Source organism: Trichophyton verrucosum (genome assembly GCF_000151505.1).
Source record: "Trichophyton verrucosum HKI 0517 chromosome Unknown contig00262_1.f1.exp, whole genome shotgun sequence".
Lineage (NCBI taxonomy): Eukaryota > Fungi > Ascomycota > Eurotiomycetes > Onygenales > Arthrodermataceae > Trichophyton > Trichophyton verrucosum.
This window is the reverse complement of record NW_003315478.1, coordinates 51309-71394: the sequence shown is the minus strand read 5'-3', so window position 1 is coordinate 71394 and position 20086 is coordinate 51309. Positions and strand designations below refer to the sequence as shown.

The 20086-nt window shown below is 49.3% G+C and overlaps 7 protein-coding genes across 7 annotated transcripts; 6 read left to right on the top strand and 1 right to left on the bottom strand.

Annotated features, from left to right (window-relative positions):
• Positions 1 to 1284: 1284 nt before the first annotated feature.
• TRV_03097 (uncharacterized protein) lies at positions 1285 to 3525 on the top strand (the record flags this gene model as incomplete). Its single annotated transcript, XM_003022754.1, has 4 exons — positions 1285 to 1348; positions 1411 to 1809; positions 1904 to 2622; positions 2686 to 3525. Coding segments are annotated over 4 exons (2022 nt in total), but the record flags the coding sequence as incomplete, so codon positions are not given.
• A 1341-nt stretch (positions 3526 to 4866) lies between these two features.
• On the top strand, positions 4867 to 6019 carry TRV_03096 (RAS small monomeric GTPase, putative; the record flags this gene model as incomplete). The annotated part of the gene is made up of 3 exons (XM_003022753.1): positions 4867 to 4980; positions 5015 to 5354; positions 5484 to 6019. The coding sequence occupies 3 exons, from the start codon at positions 4867 to 4869 to the stop codon at positions 6017 to 6019; spliced, it is 990 nt and encodes a 329-aa protein (XP_003022799.1).
• Positions 6020 to 7462: 1443 nt separating this feature from the next.
• TRV_03095 (uncharacterized protein) lies at positions 7463 to 7901 on the bottom strand (the record flags this gene model as incomplete). Its single annotated transcript, XM_003022752.1, has 2 exons — positions 7463 to 7698; positions 7805 to 7901. 2 exons carry the CDS (start codon positions 7899 to 7901, stop codon positions 7463 to 7465), a joined length of 333 nt encoding a protein of 110 aa, XP_003022798.1.
• Positions 7902 to 10564: 2663 nt separating this feature from the next.
• TRV_03094 (C6 transcription factor, putative) lies at positions 10565 to 11700 on the top strand (the record flags this gene model as incomplete). The annotated part of the gene is made up of 3 exons (XM_003022751.1): positions 10565 to 10678; positions 10768 to 10865; positions 10923 to 11700. The coding sequence occupies 3 exons, from the start codon at positions 10565 to 10567 to the stop codon at positions 11698 to 11700; spliced, it is 990 nt and encodes a 329-aa protein (XP_003022797.1).
• Positions 11701 to 13445: 1745 nt separating this feature from the next.
• Positions 13446 to 14502, top strand: TRV_03093 (uncharacterized protein; the record flags this gene model as incomplete). The annotated part of the gene is made up of 2 exons (XM_003022750.1): positions 13446 to 13939; positions 14001 to 14502. The coding sequence occupies 2 exons, from the start codon at positions 13446 to 13448 to the stop codon at positions 14500 to 14502; spliced, it is 996 nt and encodes a 331-aa protein (XP_003022796.1).
• A 1351-nt stretch (positions 14503 to 15853) lies between these two features.
• TRV_03091 (uncharacterized protein) lies at positions 15854 to 16653 on the top strand (the record flags this gene model as incomplete). The annotated part of the gene is made up of 3 exons (XM_003022749.1): positions 15854 to 16070; positions 16211 to 16419; positions 16528 to 16653. The coding sequence occupies 3 exons, from the start codon at positions 15854 to 15856 to the stop codon at positions 16651 to 16653; spliced, it is 552 nt and encodes a 183-aa protein (XP_003022795.1).
• A 2402-nt stretch (positions 16654 to 19055) lies between these two features.
• On the top strand, positions 19056 to 19865 carry TRV_03090 (uncharacterized protein; the record flags this gene model as incomplete). Its single annotated transcript, XM_003022748.1, has 2 exons — positions 19056 to 19204; positions 19262 to 19865. The coding sequence occupies 2 exons, from the start codon at positions 19056 to 19058 to the stop codon at positions 19863 to 19865; spliced, it is 753 nt and encodes a 250-aa protein (XP_003022794.1).
• Positions 19866 to 20086: the final 221 nt, after the last annotated feature.

Below are 20086 nucleotides of genomic sequence, written 5' to 3'. Positions count from 1 at the left end.
CGTAGTAATACTTTTTATAACTACTATAGACAGACTACGCGGGCACATAATTCGGAATTATACAACATTAAAGCTAGTTAACTACTTACATGCTGTCGATGCCTGCGCTGGCGGGGAATTTTTTTCTTCTTCATACCAACCGTCAACTCAGCAATTCCACTAGGAGCGGAGGTATGAGAAGATATAATCGGGGGAAGGGAAGAGTTATCTGATCGTGCTAGCAGCTGGGCCAGCCGCTAAATTGATTTAATATCAGAACTTGTGGAGCCATCTGATATCGCCAGCTAAGCGCCGCCAACAAGTCCACCACAGAATATTACCTGCAGAAGACTTTTTTTGAAGCCAGGATGCAAGACTAAACGGTTGAGAGACGGATGAAATGAACATGTATTGACCTTTTTAGTCCAATATTGAGAGCATAGTCTCCTAAAGACGGTAATGATGCTGCCAACAACCAACATGTCTATCTAGCAGTGACAAGAAGAAAGCTGCCTCACCAACGAACAAGAAGAATGCTGCAGGAAAACTCAACTAACTGGACGGTGTTGTCCGTTGGGCCTTGCTCTGCGACTGTCCGCGGGCTGTGGGTTCATATTTGCTGGCTGCGAGAGCATAGCCAATAGCTAGCAGACAACCCCTGGCGGCACCACGAGAGCATAGCACGGCGGTACAACAGCCTGTCCTCTTAATATCGGAGCACTGCTCGTATCTCTATGCAGTCTGCCTCAACAAGTGGGCTTAGAGTCGACCAAAGGGCTCTATTGGGCCGGAGATTCCAACGGTCAGGTGGTGTGTATAGAGAATTTGAGCTACCCGCCGGGTAAGGGGGAGGAGATTTCACCAAGCGCCGGCCAGATGCCTCCGCTAAACTGGGCCCTTCATTAGGGGTATAAATACAGAATAGATCCTTCTCTATTCCCCCAATACTTGATGAAGAAGGGTTGCAGGGCTGCAGATTTCTCCTTCATTTCTACTTAGTCCTTCCTTTTTGTCTGTTTATATTTATTTGATCTGTGTCATTGAGACGTAGATAGATCTATAAGACAGCCCTTATACATACCATCTCCCTTCCACGAGCCGTTTACATATCATCTTACTCCTTCTTGTATATTTGTTTTCTGTACATTGTACAACTGATAACTGCCCCTCCTTTTTTATTCTTTCTTGGTTCAATATCCAATCATGGGTTGGTTACATCATGGCATCGTTGCAATGGCAGCGTTGTCTTCCATAATTCCCCAAACCCTCGCATTGCCGAGTCCGATATCCTCAAACGCAAATCAGCGCCAGGAACCCTGTGCACTGATAGCTAAGGCGCAAGAGGAACAGCGAAAGAAGGATCCATATGGTAAGCTACTTCGTAGCTCATGGCTATTCTGTGTGCAATCTTATTGAACCTGTCGTCTATAGCACGGGCATTACTCATCGAGGCCGGGCTGGCTCATGCCTGTCTAACATCCGTTCCGATCAAAAAGTCACACGCTCTTAAACTCATCGATGGTCTTTTCCCCTTTCTCGAATGGCAGAGCACAATTGATTATCTCAAGAATCCGCCCAAGGGATATCAGCTTCCTGGGGTTGACGTGGTAGGCGGCCTAAAGAAGATAAGGGATAAAGTGAGCCGTGGCGAGTATCCCAATGAATATTCGTTCCAAAATGAGTTGACTGCACTGATAGCATCTGCTTATGACGGTCATTTTTATGTCGACTTGGACCTTATGAGCGTGTTTAAGCTCGGGAGACCTGACATTGGGCCGCTCGTCTCTGTCTCCCAAGACGGGGTGAAGCTCCCAGAGGTATACGTCTTTAGTATGTATAGCAAGCATGCTTTTTTTCTTTCTTTTTTTTTTTTTCTCTTTTCTAGTCTTGTGTGCAGTTAGTTGCTAACGCACATGTAATCTAGGTGATTTGAATGCAACTGTAAAGGAGGGAGCAAAATGGAAACCATCTGCAGTCACGCAGATCGACGGCGAGGATGCCGTCGACTGGCTGCAGAAGTGGTCACACCATGGCGGCCAGCGGGATCTAGATTCATTGTACAGCGGCCTCTTCTACTCTATTCCAAAGATCGAGCAGGGCTGGTACGGAAGCTTCTATTCGGCGCTAGGTGCGTACCCTGGCGATAACACGACTCTTACCTTTGAAAACGGCACGACGAGGTCGTTTGTGAATCGCGCCAGTACCAGGGAAGTGTGGGCCGGGGTGAAGGATGGTGAATCGTTTTACCATCAATTCTGCAATGATGACGATGCCGAGGAACGGCGGAAGAGGAGGGATAACAGACACAGTGCCATTACGACTATTAGCCAGAGAGAAGTCCACTTTGAGAAACGGGATGAGCCTGGCAAGTCGCCGAGACCACTCTTCCCAAAGGCAGTGGAGGAGTTTGGAACTGGTGCAGTAGCAGGGTATTTCCTTGATGGCCGTAACGACGCAGCCGTGTTGTCTATCACCTCCCTCCTGGCAGAAGACAAGTCCGGCGGACTGCATTTCCAGCAGTATAGTGCTGTGGTCAGCAGGTTCCTGGCTGATTGTGCGAAAGCGAAAAAGTCGAAGCTCATCATCGATGTGACTGGAAATGGAGGCGGCACCGTCTTCATGGGCTATGATGTGTTCAAACAGGTAATTCTCCTCCGTTTGATATGTTTCCAGTTTTTTCGAGGCAAAGACCTAACATGGCTCTAGTTATTCCCCAAGAACGATCCCAATGATGCTTCTAACCTGCGGGCTACCGACCAGCTTGATTTCGTAGGCAAAAAAGTGAACAAGGCACTATCAGATGGCAGTGGCGGCAAACAGGCCGAGTCCCGGCGAGGAAAGGAGTTTGACGCTTCTGTGTTTATGGACATCCATGGACGGCCCCGGAAGAACTGGAAGGAATTCTTCGGCCCTGACGAGGTAAGTGGCTTCAAGTTCACGAACCTGTCGACCTGGGATCTGGGGAACAAGGACGTGGCTGGCTTTGCAGGGCAGACAACGGTGGCCGGGTACCTGGACCGAGCGAACCTGCCCCCTCCCGTCTTCCAGCCGGCGCAGATGGTCCTGCTGACCGACGGTGCCTGTGGCTCGACCTGCGCGCTAATGGCCGACCTGCTGAGGCGCAACGGGGTGAAATCAGTGGTGATAGGCGGGCGTCCGCGCCATGCTGGCCGGGTCGAGGCAGTCGGCGGCGTCAAGGGCACGCAGACGCTGACCATGAGTCAGATACGTAGTGTGGCCATACTGACCGTCGACGACCTCTCCTCCGAGAAGGAACAGGAGCGTCTGGCAAAGACACCCATCGGCAAGGTGGCCCGGAACGGCGACGATGCGCTCGCTCGCATCAAAGAGGGCGGAGTCAACTTTCGCAACGCCGTCCATCCGGACGATAGCTCGAAGACGCCGCTACAGTTTGTCAGCGAGCCGGCGGACTGCCGGCTCTGGACAACAACGCCCATGCTGTTCGACATGAACGAGGTCTGGCGCACCGTGTATGACGCTGCCTGGGGGGATGGCAGCAGCTGCACTCCGGGATCGATCGTCTAAGCACCAGCACAAGCATCAACACCGGTAGCTAAGTAGCTAGTAGCTCTCGGCAGCATCCATGTTCCCTGCTCGGCCCAGACAAATGACATGCAGAAGATAATCTTGGGATGACGGTGGTCGGCCAGCGAGGTAGTTTAGTCGTTCGTCATATCGTATCCAGGCCTGTCTGATATATATATCATCTCGCACACGATTCCAATATATTCCCTCCCCCTGCATATTATTCGGTAGCAGACACATCCTCTGGCCCCTCCCCCCCTTTTTTTTTCCTTCTTTCCAGCGTTGCACCAGTGTATGTACAGAGTACATGGATTAAAATGAATCAGACTCATAACAGCCATATAGAAATACAGCATCCAGCACCAGCACCAGAACCAAGCACGAAGCCCAGAATCCAGCGGAAAAAGCAAGCTGTTCCCTCCCAGCTTCTGGACGCTCGAGTTGCACATCGCAGCCAACTCGGGGCCTGCGCGATACTGCATAGGGCATAGACAGCAACCAAGCAGCCGGGGAAGGCCCTTTTCTTCTTCCTCTCCGCTCGTCGTCCTGCGAGGCGATAGCTTGTACATACTTAGTGTAGAGACCACGCAGCCCGTATAAGAGACGAGCGCACACCCGGTGGGTTCCAAGGGGGGGAGCGGGCTCCTCAGGCGCAGGCAACCAGACAGACGATGGCGACTCTCTGAAACACGCAGGCCAGGAAAAAAACCAGCGCAGGCAAGGCGACAGATCGCTTTTCTCACGCCATATTCGCCGGAGGACGCTGACGGACGCTGCTGTTATCTTCGCCCTAGACGACCAGTTAGCAGAGACTCCGATAGATATATATATATACACACACACAGAGAGAGAGAGAGAGAGACAGAGAGACAGGCTGCCTATCTTGCGCTATAACTCCCTAGTATAGGCGGGCTGGCCGGCGCTGCGACTCGAGATCCCACCCCCGGGTCGATACGAGAACGACGGCGGAATCGTCTTCGCGTGCGTTTGCCGGCGCTGTCCGCAAGCCCATGGCGGAGACGATTTCCATTACTATCTGCGGTGATGGAGGATGCGGTACGTTGTCGTTGTCGTTGGTGTTGGTGTTGGTGATGTTTGGTGTTTGGTGTTTGTTGTTTGTTGTTATTAGCAGGGCCTGGACAGTTATATAACGACCGGGACGGGATGTTTGGATAGCTGACCGCAACCAGGCAAGTCGTCGATTACGCTGCGGCTGGTCCGAAGCCAGTGGACTCACGAGTAAGTAGAGCCGGTTATCCAGGCATCCAGAGATCCAGCGAGGCGTTTCGTGGGCTAACATCGCGGCTGCAGGTATGATCCAACCATCGGTACGTCCAGACAATGATACACAGAGAAGACGAAGACGAAGACGAAGACGACGAAGAAGGACAGTCTAACAGGATGAGATGCTATAGAAGACTCCTACTCGGTGACTCGGACGGTCGACGGGCTGCCGTACTTCCTCTCGCTCACCGACACGGCCGGCCAGGAGGAGTATCGCGGCCTGTGGGCTGCATCAAACCTCAATTCCGATGCCTTTCTGCTGGTGTACGACATCACCAACGAGCCCACGCTCGAGACGCTGGGCCACTTCATGGAGATGATAGACATGGAGACGGAGAACCGGGAGGAGCAGAACATCCGCCTGCTCAAGCAGTTCTATCGCGACTATCCCGACCAGCCGCCCGAGGACGTCCCGACGCTGGGCATGCCGCCGCCAGTCAAGATCGTGGCCGGCAACAAGTGTGATCTCAAGGAAGCCCGGGTCATCAGCTCCAGACGGGGCCTCGAATGGGCCAGGAGCAGAGGCTGCGGCTTCATGGAGACCAGTGCGTGGGAGATGGTCAATATCGAAGAGACCTTTGCCTGTACGCCGTGTCCCCTTTTTTTACTTATCATTATTATTATTACTATTATCACTAACTAACAGTGGACAGTGATTGTACGACGGGTAGTAGAGGCCCGTAAGCTACACCGGGAGCAGCAGATAGCTCAGCTCCATGCTTTCAAAGAGGCAGAGCAGCTCTCTTCGGCCTCACGCTTCTTCTCCGCCGCCTGCAGGCGAGCCACGGAGCCCATAGCCCTCAGCCAGACGGCTCCTCTCACTACAGAAGAGAGACAAGACCCTACAGGACGCAGTGTCAGCTCGGGCGCACGCTCCCGTCGGCGAAGCATCTGGCTCATCGTCCAGCAGGCACTGACCAGACGGGCCAACGCTGCTAATTCGAAACGTCCCAGGTCTGGTCAGCCGATCCTCAACCCCAATCAGTGGGAGAACCAGAGCCAGGGCCAGGGTCACAGCCAGGGGCAGTCTCGTCCGGGCACCCTGTCCACGCATTCGAGCAAGAAGCCAGATCCGGACATGGGCGAGCCAGGTTACCCTAACAACTATCCTCACTCAGATCACAGGCATGCTGGGCTCGGCCAGTTTAAACCTTCAGAGCGTGTTTCCATACCATGGTGGAAGACGCTGTGCTGCTGTAGCGGCAGTTAAGCCACCACTACAGCTATACTTAAGCTATATATATACCATGCCTAGCCCCTTCATTGCCCCTGAATATCCCCTTTGTTCACCGTCACCTGGCCACCACCAATCCCGACTGCTACTCTAATGCTTGTCACACACAGCTCGCTACCTCGACCACGCGACCTCCTTCCTGATCTTTCTTTGCTTTTCTTTATTAGCTATATAATTCCCCACGGCTGGATCGGAACCTCTCATTCTTGCCCTTCTCTACCTAGTTTTGCTCGATTTGATACATATATAGAGGTCCGCACCACTGCATCTTAATCCCGTCTTGCTCTGGGTGGATAGTTTTGCATTTTATTGCTTTTCTTTCTTTCTTGTCTTGTCTTTTCTTTTTCTTTTGATTTAAGCTGGCTGGATGCATGTTTCAACATATATCTTGCCTGTTTATCCTACCTAACGATTACGGAGTATGTCCACCCACATATATACACATTTCTACGGAGTATGATTTGAGTGTCTAGCAGCAATCCTACTGTTTTTTTGCATTGTTTGTGTTTATTTACTTTGCTCCCATCTATTTAAACTTAGCTTTAATTGCCGACAGTAAGTTTGGTCAATGGGACAGGGACAGGGACACCCTAATTCTGGGATCTCTGAAGGAGTCGTAACATGCAGGCCATCTTCATAAATATGCAGCTGCTGAACGCCTGCTAGAGCCACCGTTTCTTCAAGCTGGCCGAGCGAAGGATTGCAGATTCGGTCCTTCAACTGTACCAGAAACATGGTAAGCAAGGGGGGCACCCACGCTCATCATCTATATCCCACGATCCATCCTCCATAGGAACCGGGTATCAACGATAGTAATAGCAGAAGACTCATATACCAGCTCCCTTCCAACGGGATGTGGAATCAAGAAAACAAATCGGTATATTAATTATTGAACCCAGCGCTTTTATTCTCCACGGAAAGCTCCCCCGCGGATCCTGCGGCTCGGCAGTAGGTGCCGCTCAAAGAGTCTATTTTCCCCCACGGGTGGTCATTGCAGCTCTCCCCCTATATATGCATTATTCAATGGTCTGTATGCATCTTCGTCTAACGCCCCCCAGGCACGGAGCATTCGGGCTCGCAACAGTGTGATTGAGTGGATAATGGGGCGCCTCAACCCAAAATTCCCCGGCTTCTCAAGCTCAAGAACCTTTGTTCATTCTCCTTCTTCCTCTCAACCACGTTAACGTCTCGCCGTCCGTGCCGAACAAGGGTAAAAATGGTACAGTATCACACCACCACCTCTTGCACGGGCGGTGGCCCGTCCTGTGCATATCACCGACATATAACCTTGAGACGTGGGGGGCTCGCCTCGCAACATGCAGAGTCCGGGGGTTGCTTAATGACTATGTTAGCGGTTTAAATCCTATCAATGTACGCTTATGTGCCTCTTACCCGTCTTATATTGACATAACATCACAATTAACCAGGGACAATGGGTCGAGTCTCCGGTCTTGATGTTGATACTCCATATAGATCTATGCCGCTTGAGCCGCGCTGAGAGAGAGCTGCCATCCCGCCCAGGAGCAAACCGCTAGTCAACGATGTACTGCCCCGTATTATTCCTCCTCTCGGGTCAGATTCTTCATCTTCATCCCCGTCTTCTTTTCTATCATCATCATCGCCGTCGTCGTCGCTGTCGTCGTCGCTGTCTTCGCCTTCAGTGTTTGTGTTCAAATTATGCACCACGTGATATGAAATATGCTTTCCATTATTACAGTAATATTACACAATCTTCAGTGTGAAGTTTCGTATTGTATATACCTGTAATGTAAGCACGTGATATGGCTCTGCGCAAGCCAAAAAGGGACGATTTGACGACGCTGAAGAAGAAGAAGAACCAAACAATTTTCAACCACATCGCGATATTGACGGCAGCAGAAGAGCTGCCATGCTGGAAGAGGGCAAAAGGTGAGGAAATGAACCCGAATGAAGGCTGACTCGGGGCAATGGCAGGACTGGATTCAGCCCTGGATAACCAGCCACGGGATGACGAGTCGACGCTGCTGCTCTCCAGCTCGCTTATGGAGTACACAGACGTATACGTGGTTAGGTCGCGGCCCGTCGACAGGCATTGTGTTTGATTGAAGGGGGATTCAGGCCAGTAACTTACTCCCCGGCGGATAGTAGTGATGCTGTCCCTACAGGCACACAACGTGGGGTACGGCCACTCTAACGCGGGTCTGAAGCCGTTGGTCGAAGCTGCTGGTCTTGTGGCCAGCTTTAACTATATACAGGGGGGAAGAGGCATAACGAGAGCCTACATATGTACTCCATACTTCCCCCCCTTTTAGCCTGATCAGGAGATTGCTAGACGAGGGGTATATCGTTATGCGAATCCCGTCTTTCTGCTTAATACCGACCGGACGGAGTTACGGTGCGCAGCGCCTCCGCTCGAGGCGCTTGTTGTGATATTCCAGCCACAAATCGCAACCGTTGCCCAATACAGGTACAAAATCGTATTTGTGGTGGATGAGCAGCTCTTACAGGGGCCGTAAAAGCCCACAGCCCACAGCCCACGCGATGCACATCAATAATCATAGCCAGGAGACGAATGAACGGAATCTTGCTGCCTATCCTCCAGCAAAGAAGGGGGAGGAATCGGGCTCTTGGCCTTGCGAATACGCTGCTGCGTTTGCGCCCTGGTTCCAGAAAAAAAAAAAAATGCAAAACATGCTAAGAGAAGGTCAAAACGAAAAATTAAAAATGAAAAAAAGGCAAAGAGGACGATGAAGGAGCAAAGTCATGGCGGACGAATTTGTCAACCATGCGGCAAAAGCGCTGCAATTCACCAAATAAGCATAAGAATTGTCAAGAAAAAAAGCAAGATTCATGTTCGTCCGGGATGGATGGTCGCAAAGTCCGGTATTTGGCTTACAAACTGATACGTCTCGGATACGGCACCTGAAGTCCTCTCTCACCAATAATTTGGAATCAAGCGCTCTGCATAACTAATACAGCTTGGATGAGTCAGTTTGCAAAATAAGAGGCTGCGCTAAAGAGAGGTCGGTTGATGATCTCCTTGTCTCGCTCCGGGCCCGACTCGGCACCAAAGTTCCTCCTTCCGCGGACGAGGAGCGGTAGCAGACGCAGAGACAGAGAGCCAGAGCCAGCAAAGACGAGAAAAGAAACCGGAATGACGGCAGTCACACATTCAGAAAGACTAACAAGGGCCATGAGTTACTTATACTCGCACGGCAATATGGAGCCTTTCTATATTCCTGGGTTCCATCGTCACGAGCTGTGGTCGAAGCCTAGACAAGAAAAAAAATAAAGGCGAAGTTTGCTCCGAAATAGTTACATTCTATGCGAGATGCAGACAGGCGTATACGCACTCTTAGCAAAATGTATGTTAATGTCATTGCAGGTATGCAAACGAATACTTTCCAACATGACAGGACCGACCAGCTATGATCCCAGGATCCAGGGACATAACCAGCTCGAGGCCCTTCGGCCAAGGATAAACAAGAACAATAGTTCTGGGAATGACATCAACGGCTCGGCGAGTAAAGCGACATTATTGCATGCTCGCACTCCCTCGACCATGGAACTGTCTTATTTTTAGTTTTCCTTTTTCTTTTTACCTCATGTTGGCTTGTCACTCATTTTTGCATGAAATTTCGCAAAAAAGACACTTTGGGGGTGGAAGAAAGGGAGCCCAGCTGTCATCCAGCCTCCATTCCTCCAGCCCACACACCCACCCCAGCCCAGTCTAGTACGGAGTCGGTCTCCGTGGACTTTGACTAGGTATCATTTGCTTATGATCAATCGGCGCCGCGTTGGAGTACTGCGATGTACTATATGTACTCCTGCCAGCCGAACTAACTTTCGGGGTTCCTTGAGATGAGCAATGTCGTATAAGATAAACATCACTGCCCTTTCTCTTTTATATTTCTTCCTTCTTCCCCCCTAGTTGGAAGAAGGCAGGATATTAGAGCATTCACTCTCCATATTTTCCACGGCTTTCTTTCTCTTTCTCTCTCTCTTGATACTTCGAGTTGATCTTAACCTCAGAACTAGAGAACAATAAGAAAAGGTGACACTTGAGCGTCACCATCTACGAAAGGCATTGCTCGTTACTATTACTCTCAGTTATTTGGTTACACTTATGCCGCCGCGATCATTCCTGTCACCAAGAAGACTGTTCAATTAAGCTCACTAAGCTACTATATACAACTCTACCAGGCTCACGGCTTACCAAAGAGTCGCTAATTTAACGATTTAATTGCTCAATTTCTTTTCCCCTTCCGCACCATTTCATCGAGCGCCTGAGGCAGCGCAAACGAAGGAGGCTCCAACATCCATAGCATCTTTCCGTATAACTCACGACACAACCAACCAAGCGCCTGGAGATACCCACCCGTTAAACAAAGGGCCAACATACCCTGAACAAGCAAAGGCAGAAAGGAACGGGTCCTTTCAGGGCGTTCCATTGCCTTCTCATATACCCCTGAGCATTAAAATACAAAGGCGCAGTAAGCGAAGTTACTGTTATTGGTGCCATCCATGCCTAGCTCACGAGCCATGTCTTCGTCATCATCACCAAGGATGTCAAGCCTGTCAGACTCTAATGACAGCAACGCCATTCGCAAAAGGGTCGGCAAGGCCTGTGATAGATGTCGACTCAAGAAATCAAAGGTATGCACAGAGTCATAGCAGAAAGGAACATACAGTTTGCCACGTTAAACCATGCGCTAACCGACGGGCCCCTTTTCCGTTTTACGTAGTGTGATGGAGATTTGCCCTGCGCCCGATGCAGTGCTGATAATGTTGTCTGCGTGTATGGAGAGCGCAAGAGAACACATGACAAAACTTATCCCAAAGGGTAAGTCAAATTCTCCATTTCTGGGCATCAATCCCTATATTGATCATTATGCTATAGATACGTTGAGTTGCTGGAACATCAGCAAACCTCGCTGGTTTTTGGCATCCAAGAAATGTATAAGTTGTTGATTAAAGGGAATAAGTGGCCTGGCCAACCATTAAATAACTCCCATAATGGTCACCCGTTGACACATGACATACTGGAGCGACTGGGGGCGTTGAATGTAGCAGATGGGCCAGCCAATGCCGGGCTGCCGAGATTTGAAGAGGATTTGGAGGCGATGCAAGCTCAACTGCTACGCAAAAGTCCAGAACGGGCGCAAGTGACCCAGCATCCCGGGCGAATGGAGCTGGCCGAACAGACAGATACGATGGGTCTGTTAGATCAACCAGAGAAAATGGACCTTGAAGAGGAACAGGGCAGAGGAGAATCGATGGATTCGACTTCTGAGGGGGCATCCCCTCCTTCTCATGCGACCGAATCCTCCTCCCCATCGAGTCTCCCAAGCCCGGTGCTGGAAGACACCTTCGTCATCGACAGCTTCCCTCAAGCGCTCTCCACTTCAGAGCCCCATCAGGGCCATAGTCAACTGGCTGCATCCTTACAGCAGCTATATTATGCCCAGCAACAGCAGCAGCAGCAGGACCAACAAACGGCATTCAATCCCGCAGCACTCTTTTCGGACCTGGCTACTGCACGGAGTGAAGGCATTGTCTCACCACAGAACCTCCAATTGGGATTTGCAGATGCGCTGCTGACATTTGATCAAATGGAATCAATTCAATCTCAGTATGTCCAAACTCCCTGGATCCTATATAATGACTATTCACGCTAACCAGTTTTAAAGCAACATGTTTCCGGACCTAACGAGTTCTGCCCTTGTCTAATCCTGATGACCTTACAGTATGGCCTCTACGAATTTCTTTACTTTATCTTTAATATTCCCTCTTTGGATGTCTCTCATACTACGTTTTGAAGGGAAGGATAGGGCATGAATGGTTTTTCTTCTGTTGTGCATTTGCTGGCGTTAATATTTTTTCCTTGGCTGTATATTCACGTTTAGCAGATGCTGGTGGCAAACGCTGGATAGTTACCAGGTTCTCCCCTCTCATTCAATCATTCTAGACTTTTGATGACGATCGACGACATCCCTGATTTCTGTTCGCGCCTTTTCCTCTCCCTTAAAAATAGGAACTTGAAAGTTCTAGTTAAGCTACGTAGCTCAGGCAAAAAGGAAAAAGCAAAACGAGGCTAGAAAAAAGAAAGGAAGCGATGCTCGTTACTTGATGCTCGATAGTTAGTTATATATCGATCTCTAAGCGCTTGCTGACGTTGCAATTGACCTTCGGAGCTCTTGTAATATTAATAATATTCATCTCTAGATGACCTAGAAGAGGGTATCTTTGTATATAAGCAGAAGTGATCGGCCGTTCGGATACAACTTACTAGGGCTTATATGCATCGGCTTAACCAGTTATCCCCGGTTTGTCAAAAAGCCACTGTACAGTAATTATATCCAGCTGTGCAGAACCAAGCTGTTGCTCGTTCTCGGCTGCTCTATCAAATGATCCAGTCCTGGCCTGTTCTCAGCCGTGGCTAATAGGGGCATCTCAAATCATTGTACAGGAATCGGATAGAGAGATACCGGGGCATCTTTCATCCTCGTACGAATCTTCCGCTCCGAATCCCGGTCTCGTCTGCGGAACGAGCTTCTTCATCCGTTATTGGCACATCCATGGATGGATAAATTAGTTATGCGGTTAATGCACAGTCAATGATTCTCTTCGCGCATCCACATGCATATCCACACATATCGAGAGACGGCGATTCTCGCCGCAACGAGATCAACCTTCCTGGCCAATTCATGTCCGATCGTGGGTCTCTGCCCTCTCAAGACTCCACTACCATGTGTTGTTGGCTTCGTCGGGACGGCTTGCTGGTATCCCTTTTGTGCACCGCTGTGAGCGTTACGAGACAAGCAACACATGCATGCATCTGCACACTGTAAATGGATGTCTATAAGTAATCTCGGAGCAGGGATAAGCGGCCATCCGCTTTGTCTGAGCGCAGAAACGGCGTTTTCGAAGATGTATCGACTGGGGCCAGCCAGCTGGGGTGTTCCCCGTCCGTCTGTTTAGGAGATTGCTTGCCCGTTGGCTGTGAGGCCAGCTAACTATATAGCCAACCACTCGGAGTTGTATTGCACTGTCGACACGGCACAGGAATATATCGTTGCAGGAGAAACTGACACACAGACACACAGACATATAGGCTGACAGAAAGTCTGCCGTCGTCTCTGCCTGGTCCTGTAACCTCCGGCATCGTGAGCTGTGATGTGTGTCTGTGGGACGCTTCTAGCTGGTTGCCTCCAGTGACGTCAGTGGCTTGCTCTGTGATAGCTGCCCTGTCCAAGGATCTTACGGACGACGATGCTAGATGACGACGAGGAGGATATAATCGCTTTGGCGAAGAAGAGAGAGAGAGACCTTGAAAGCCTTGGATTGGCTGATGGTTGATTCGAGGCAGTTTGATAGCGCTTGACATTTTGCTGGTCGAAGGTGAACAACCAGTCAGTCCACCATGGCCCAGCAGCAAGATACACACTTCGCCTTTCTTCCACTTGGAGCCATCATCCAGGAGTTCCGAGTTGCTGGTAAGAACATTGTCCTCGCTCTGCCTGACGAAGAGGCGTACAGGAAGTACAATGCGCCGTACTTTGGCAGCACCATCGGCCGCACGACCAACAGGCTCAAGGACAGCGTTGTAAAGAACCTGAACGATAAAACATACGTTATAACTTCCAAAGAAGGGCCGAACTCTCTGCATGGAGGCAAAGAGGGGTGGAATTCTCGAGTTTTCGAGGGTCCGAAGCCTGTACATAGAAAAGGCCGTGAATCTGTCGAGTTTAGGTACACTAGCAGACATGGTGAAGAGGGATATCCTGGCACCGTTGAGCTGCGAGTCTGGTATATTGCTGGGAAGCAGGACGGGAAAACGGAGCTTGAGATTGAATACGAGGTCGAGTTCATAGGCTCGGAGTGCGAGGAGACGGTCGTGGGGGTCACAAACCACAGGTCTGTCTATTTCACTTCCATTCTCTGGCTACTATCTTAACTATTTACTGACATGATGTAGCTACTTCAACCTGAGCGATGATCGAACAATCAATGGCACAGAAGCAGTGCTGTCGACTGATAAATATCTGCCGACTGACTCGACAGGCATTCCATTGGGAACCATTGAGTCCTACGGTCCATTGAGAGTCACAGAGCCCTTCGTTATTGATGACAAGTGCCCTGACTTTGATAGCTGCTTCATAGTCGATACCCACCCCCAGGATATCCCATTAGATACCAGGCCTAGAGATCTCAAGCTACTGGCATCCTTCAAACATCAGGAGTCAAAGATGCACCTGGAAGTCCTCAGCACTGAGCCCGCGTTCCAGTTCTACACTGGCCAACACGTCGACGTCCCACCCGTAGGCAAGTACCCAGCCCGAGGCCCTCGATCGGGATTCTGCATTGAGCCCAGTCGATATATAAATGCACCCAATGTCCCGGAGTGGCAGAAGATGTGTCTGCTGAAAAAGGGGCAGACCTGGGGTGCGAGGACGCTATATCGCTCCTGGAATGAGTGAGATACAGAAGGAAAAGGAGCAGGGGGGAATTTAGAGTATGGTTGTCGGTTTCAGGAGCCTCTCTATTCGTTCTCAGTGTCTCTTCTTTTATATATATTATGCCTCTCTGTGTTGCTGGAGATGCATGTTTTGCTGTTGGTCTTTGTGGCCTCGTCAATGAAGATTGTCAATTGAAACACAGCCGTGGTAAGCTCCCTATTGCTGTTGACTGTATCGAATACACTCTTTGAGCCTTGGTTCTTCTTCTATAATGGCCTTTTACAATGGAATATAAGAAGTCTGCGTGCTTCTGAAGGTGCTAGACAATAGATCAAGGTGGCTACGTACTTTCTCCTATCAATGAACAGACCAGCCCATTGTCCTTCTTTTCTCCCTCTGTCTCTCACTTTCAACAGCTTCAGTGAATGGATTCGAGTGTTGTATATATTGCAAGGTACCGTGCAGATATCTCACTTTGATCACTTCGTGTCTTCATTTTTTCAACATCCTACGTATTTCATTTGATCAAAAGGTACAACCTACACCTCTGACCAAGACATACACGCCACCGCAGCAGCAGGTAGAACAGCTTGAAAGATGTGCCGCCAGCTCTACAATCAGTTCACCTGCGGCCACGCCAGCTTCGTGCGGACGAAGACCTGTGGCAAGAAACAGTACTGTCCTCGAATATACAGAGAGCCGATTTCCATCCTCCATATCTGCGACGGCTGCGCAGCAAGCATCCTGATGAGCATGAGGAGAGATTATCGATACCTGAAGTACTGATACAAAGGAGAGTCTCATCTGCTCACAAACATGCAACATCCGCCCCCTGAGATCCTTGTCCCTTTTTGTTTCTTTTGCCTTGCCCCGTGTCTTGTTTCACATCGAACCGCTTCCAAAGCAAACGGACTCGGCCCTTCTCTGCGTCAGCCAGGCAGCATCCACCCTCTCCATCTCCACGATGTGACTCATCCCGCAAAGAGACTCCGTTTAAACGAGAGACCGAGAAAGTGTCCATCTTCTTCGCCCTTTTTTTTTATCGATAGAAACGCCAAAACTTCGTGTTTTTGCTTGTTTGGCGACGCGACGCGAGTCCAATTTAACCAGATTCGGCTAAATTGTGCGAAACACGAACAGCACACGTCATCACGTGAGGGTTTAATGACTATCAGCCAAAGAATCGGGGTCAAAAAGAGATGAAAGAGAGGGTATAATGGGCTTCAACAAGGTGTTGCCAGGGATGGGCTCGAGGCTAGCCATTGGGATGCCTTGGTTGCCTGGTTCGACGGCAGGGATGGATGTGGTTCACGGTTCGATTGTGAACGGCACAGAAAAGGGCAGCTGAGAGTGTGGAGGACAGGAGGAGGACATGAGGGCGGTGAGATGGAAAAGGCATATAAACCCCTTCATTTTCTCCCCAGGAATCTGCCTGGTCCATTCCTCTGGGTTGTCGAGACCAAAAATTCCCTTGGAAATTGCCCAAGTTCTCCTATTTTCCTCTTCAGCCATCATGGGTGACACCTGGACACCCCCAAGTGAAGGAACCCCATGCTGGGTTGAAATCTTCGCCACCGACCTGGCTCGTGGTATGCTCCCCCAACTCACTGATTGATATCCTTCGCTCCGAGTGCATACCTGTTTTAATGTTGGAAAACGGAACGTGGTGGCACTGCCAATCGCTGATTGAGATTGCTGGCTGATTGCTAACATGATTTGTCTGGCGCAGCTGAGAAGTTCTACTCAACCGTGTTCAACTGGCAGTTCAGCAAGGATGGCCCTGGACGCACTGAAGACGTCGCAATGTTCTCATTCCCCGAGAAGGGGCTCAAGGGTCTGGGTGGTAACATCTCCAAGATCCAGCCCGGAGAGCATACCACCGGCCCGAAAACCGTCAAGTTGTACCTCTATGTAGAGGACCTCGAGAAAACGATGGAGGTGAGTGAACCAAGTTGCCGTTCATGCGTTAACTAGTGTGGGGGGAGGTTTCTTCCCTTCCGCTTTTACCTTGTCGACCAGGGGTGAGCGCTCTGACATGCATATTAGAAAATCGTTGCAAACGGGGGGAAGAAGTGCAGTGATGTTCTTCCAGAAGGGGATCATGGCCAAGTCATGCATCTTCAGGACTCGGAGGGGAATGGCATAGGCATCTATGCAACCAAGAAGCAGTAGACAGGTGTCTACCCAGCACAAATGAAGTTACTCCGTTCATAACTCTTTGCATAACCCACCTGTTTTCCTCTTCCCCTATTCTTTTATTCACCTATGTATCCCTCCGATAATCACATAGCATTGGGTACATTGCTGGTTATGTACCCTTTCTTTGCTGGTGGCTGGACTTAATAGCTATCAAGCTTAATGCACCTATCACCCACCTCCTCGTTTGTTTTTCTTTTTGTACGTCAACATCCCTAACTACCTAAGAGATAAGATTAACTCCCTCGTTTTCTCGGTTTAAATAAAACACTGATTGGAGCCTCTTAACTCCGTCATGAAGGGTGGGAATTCTAAATTCGACCGAGGTGTGCACAATTAGGCCATTTTTATGCATTCCTGTATCTCTGGTAACTGGATTACAGTCAGCTCATTTTTGCAAATACAATATAATACAGAGGATCAGAGTATGCATCACTTACAATACATATGTACCGGTAATTTTTCGGCACTTGCACAACTCAGGACATACTTAAATGCGAACGGAGTCGTGAAGCTCCAAACTTCCACCCTCTGGGAGCAAACTCCTCCGATAGGATGAGATGCACAGACACGACCCGATTGGGGGAGGGTACGAGTACGATGACTCGCATCGTATTAGGCGTATTATAGATCTTTGATTTGGTCTATTCCCGAATACGAAAGCCATCCAAATCTCACTGAGGGTGAGGATGATGAGTTCATAATACTCCCTTTGAGGTTTTGACACATGGCAAGGCTATCTGCCCAACATTGCTGCTGTTTAGCTGTCAAAACTCCCAAGTCCTCGGCGAATTGATTTATGCACACCTATAATGGGTGTGCATGGACACATGCATCCTCAGCCGCGCCCAGCGAAAGGCGTATTGTCCAGCCATGATGGGCTGAGGATCCCTTCTTTCTGCCTTGCAAGGAAATCTCATCAGGCTTCCCAGCCAAGTCCATATCTCATTTATAGTTTCTCTCATGTACATTGTGCATACATAGACGTACAATTGTCCTCCGAGAGAGCAGCTGGTTAAAATTGGACCGAGGTGGTGGACCTCTCATCACAGCCGTGCTTGCTCATTAAGCATATCTTCGGACTCTCCGAATTGCCCAAGAGTACTCCATATCTCTCAAGGACCAACCTCTCTTTTACCAGGAACTCTTGAAACAATACTGTCGAGACGCAGGTACTCGGGTGTTGAGTTTTTCTATTCCGGACAAACTTTGATAGCCGCTTTCCCGTGCCCTCGCGGCTCTGGGGCCCGAACTGATACCGCCAGCCAGAGTTCCAGAAGGAACAGAGATATTCCATAGAGCGGAATGGAACTAGGCCCAGAATACGGAGTATATACAATTAATAATGCGTGAATTCCACCCTGAGACCCATACCTGTTAGTTACGGAGCAAGAATTGGATGCAAAACACATGCCGCTGTCCCTATGCGGCCTGTAATAATATGCCGTTTGCTTAGCCCACGCCCTGAAAGTGGATATCAAGGGCGGGCTTCCCATGCATGGTTGACGTTTGATGTTTGATGTCGATGTTTGATATCGAAGTCGAAAGTTGCTCTCGAAGTTTCCTTTTTTTGACTTTTTTGACTTTTTGACTTTAAGGTTTTATACCAATCACATGATCTCGGAGTGTCGGAGTTTCTTTCCCTCCGCGCCGACATCACGTGAACATCACCTGAGCCCTCATCCGCCAAAAAAAAACAAAAGCCGAGGAAAAACAAAAGCCGAAAGTTGAACGACTCCAAAGAGACAATTTGATATCTATTTGTTACATTCGACCAATTACTTTGGCATCTCTGATTGATCCGCTAGTGGAGGTGCGACTATCCGGGTCATAGGCTGGATACATAAGTATTTAGTGACGTTACCGTGGACAATCACTGCTGCAGCTAGTCATGGCGGCCGCACATGGAGACCTAAGCCATCTGTTGCCCCTTAACTATAAGCGGATCATATCAACATGGCTTGAGGAAGACTGTCCCAGCTTTGACTATGGAGGCTTCGTCGTTGGTGAAGCTGAGGGAGAAACAAGGCTCCTGGGGAAAAGCAAGGTATGCTAACGTGCGCTGCTGTTCTTGCTTTGATAGTACTATGCATGCGGTGGCTATTGGTGTAGATCTATGATCTTCAGTAATTGGCAGCTATGTTTCTATTGTTACTCGCTACTTCTTCTGTCCTAGTACTATCTTAATGGATGTTATATTTAAGATACTGAAGTCAAGAAGTTGGCTAATTCTTGACCTTTACGGTATATTAGGGAATCGTGGCTGGCGTTCCCTTTGTGAATGAAGTATTTGCTCAGCTCGGCTGCACGTAGGTTACTCTGTCGGCTTAGACTTGATATCCAACGCCCCAAGAATATTACCGGATACTTCTAATACGATGCATAGTGTTGACTGGAACGTCAAGGAAGGTGAACGCATCGAGCCAGTCACCGTTTGCGCCATTGTGCGAGGACCGATGAGAAAACTCCTCCTCGGTGAACGAGTGGCTTTGAACATTCTAGCTCGATGCTCAGGAATTGCAACAAAGTGATTACATCTTCACGGTTTTTCTTTCATCTAATATATTCTAACAAGTTATGACAGGACTGCAGCCCTGCTTACCATCCTTCGTGACCAGGGCTGGAAAGGTATACTGGCTGGCACTCGCAAAACAACGCCAGGATTCCGTATCGTTGAGAAATACGGAATTCTCGTTGGCGGTGCTGATCCTCACCGCCACGATCTCAGCTCCATGACCATGTTAAAGGATAACCACGTCTGGGCATGTCATAACAAGAGCCAGGCCAACACAGGTGCAAGTGAAACCCCCAGTGCAGATGTTATCACCATTGCCAAAGCTATACCCTCAGCAGTCCAAGCTGCTCGTGCAACTGCCGGCTTTTCTACCAAGGTTGAAGTAGAATGTCGTAGCATCGAAGAGGCAAATGCTGCCATCAGTGCGGGTGCTGATGTTATCATGCTGGATAATTTTACTGCTGACGGAGTGCGGGCTGCGGCAAAGCAGCTGAAGGATGAGTGGGATGCGAAGGGCAAACCACGCGGAACTTTCCTTGTGGAAGTCAGCGGCGGGTTGAACGAGAGCAATGCTGCAAAGTTCGTGTGCGATGATGTGGACATTCTGTCTACAAGCAGCATCCATCAGGGTGTTGGAATTATTGATTTCTCGTTGAAGGTATTGCTGAGATAGAAATCGCTTCTGCCCACTTGGATATGGGAATAACTATTAGAAATATACACAAGAATGAAATTGCATCATGATATTCACTATGCTCTAAACCGTGTACGCCAAAGAACGGATACCAATTATCATTAACACGCTAAACATGAGACACCAAGATATAGTATAAGGGCATGTCGTGTAAATAAAGGGGTAATAAGAGAGAAGAAATAGGAATCCAAGAACTAGGA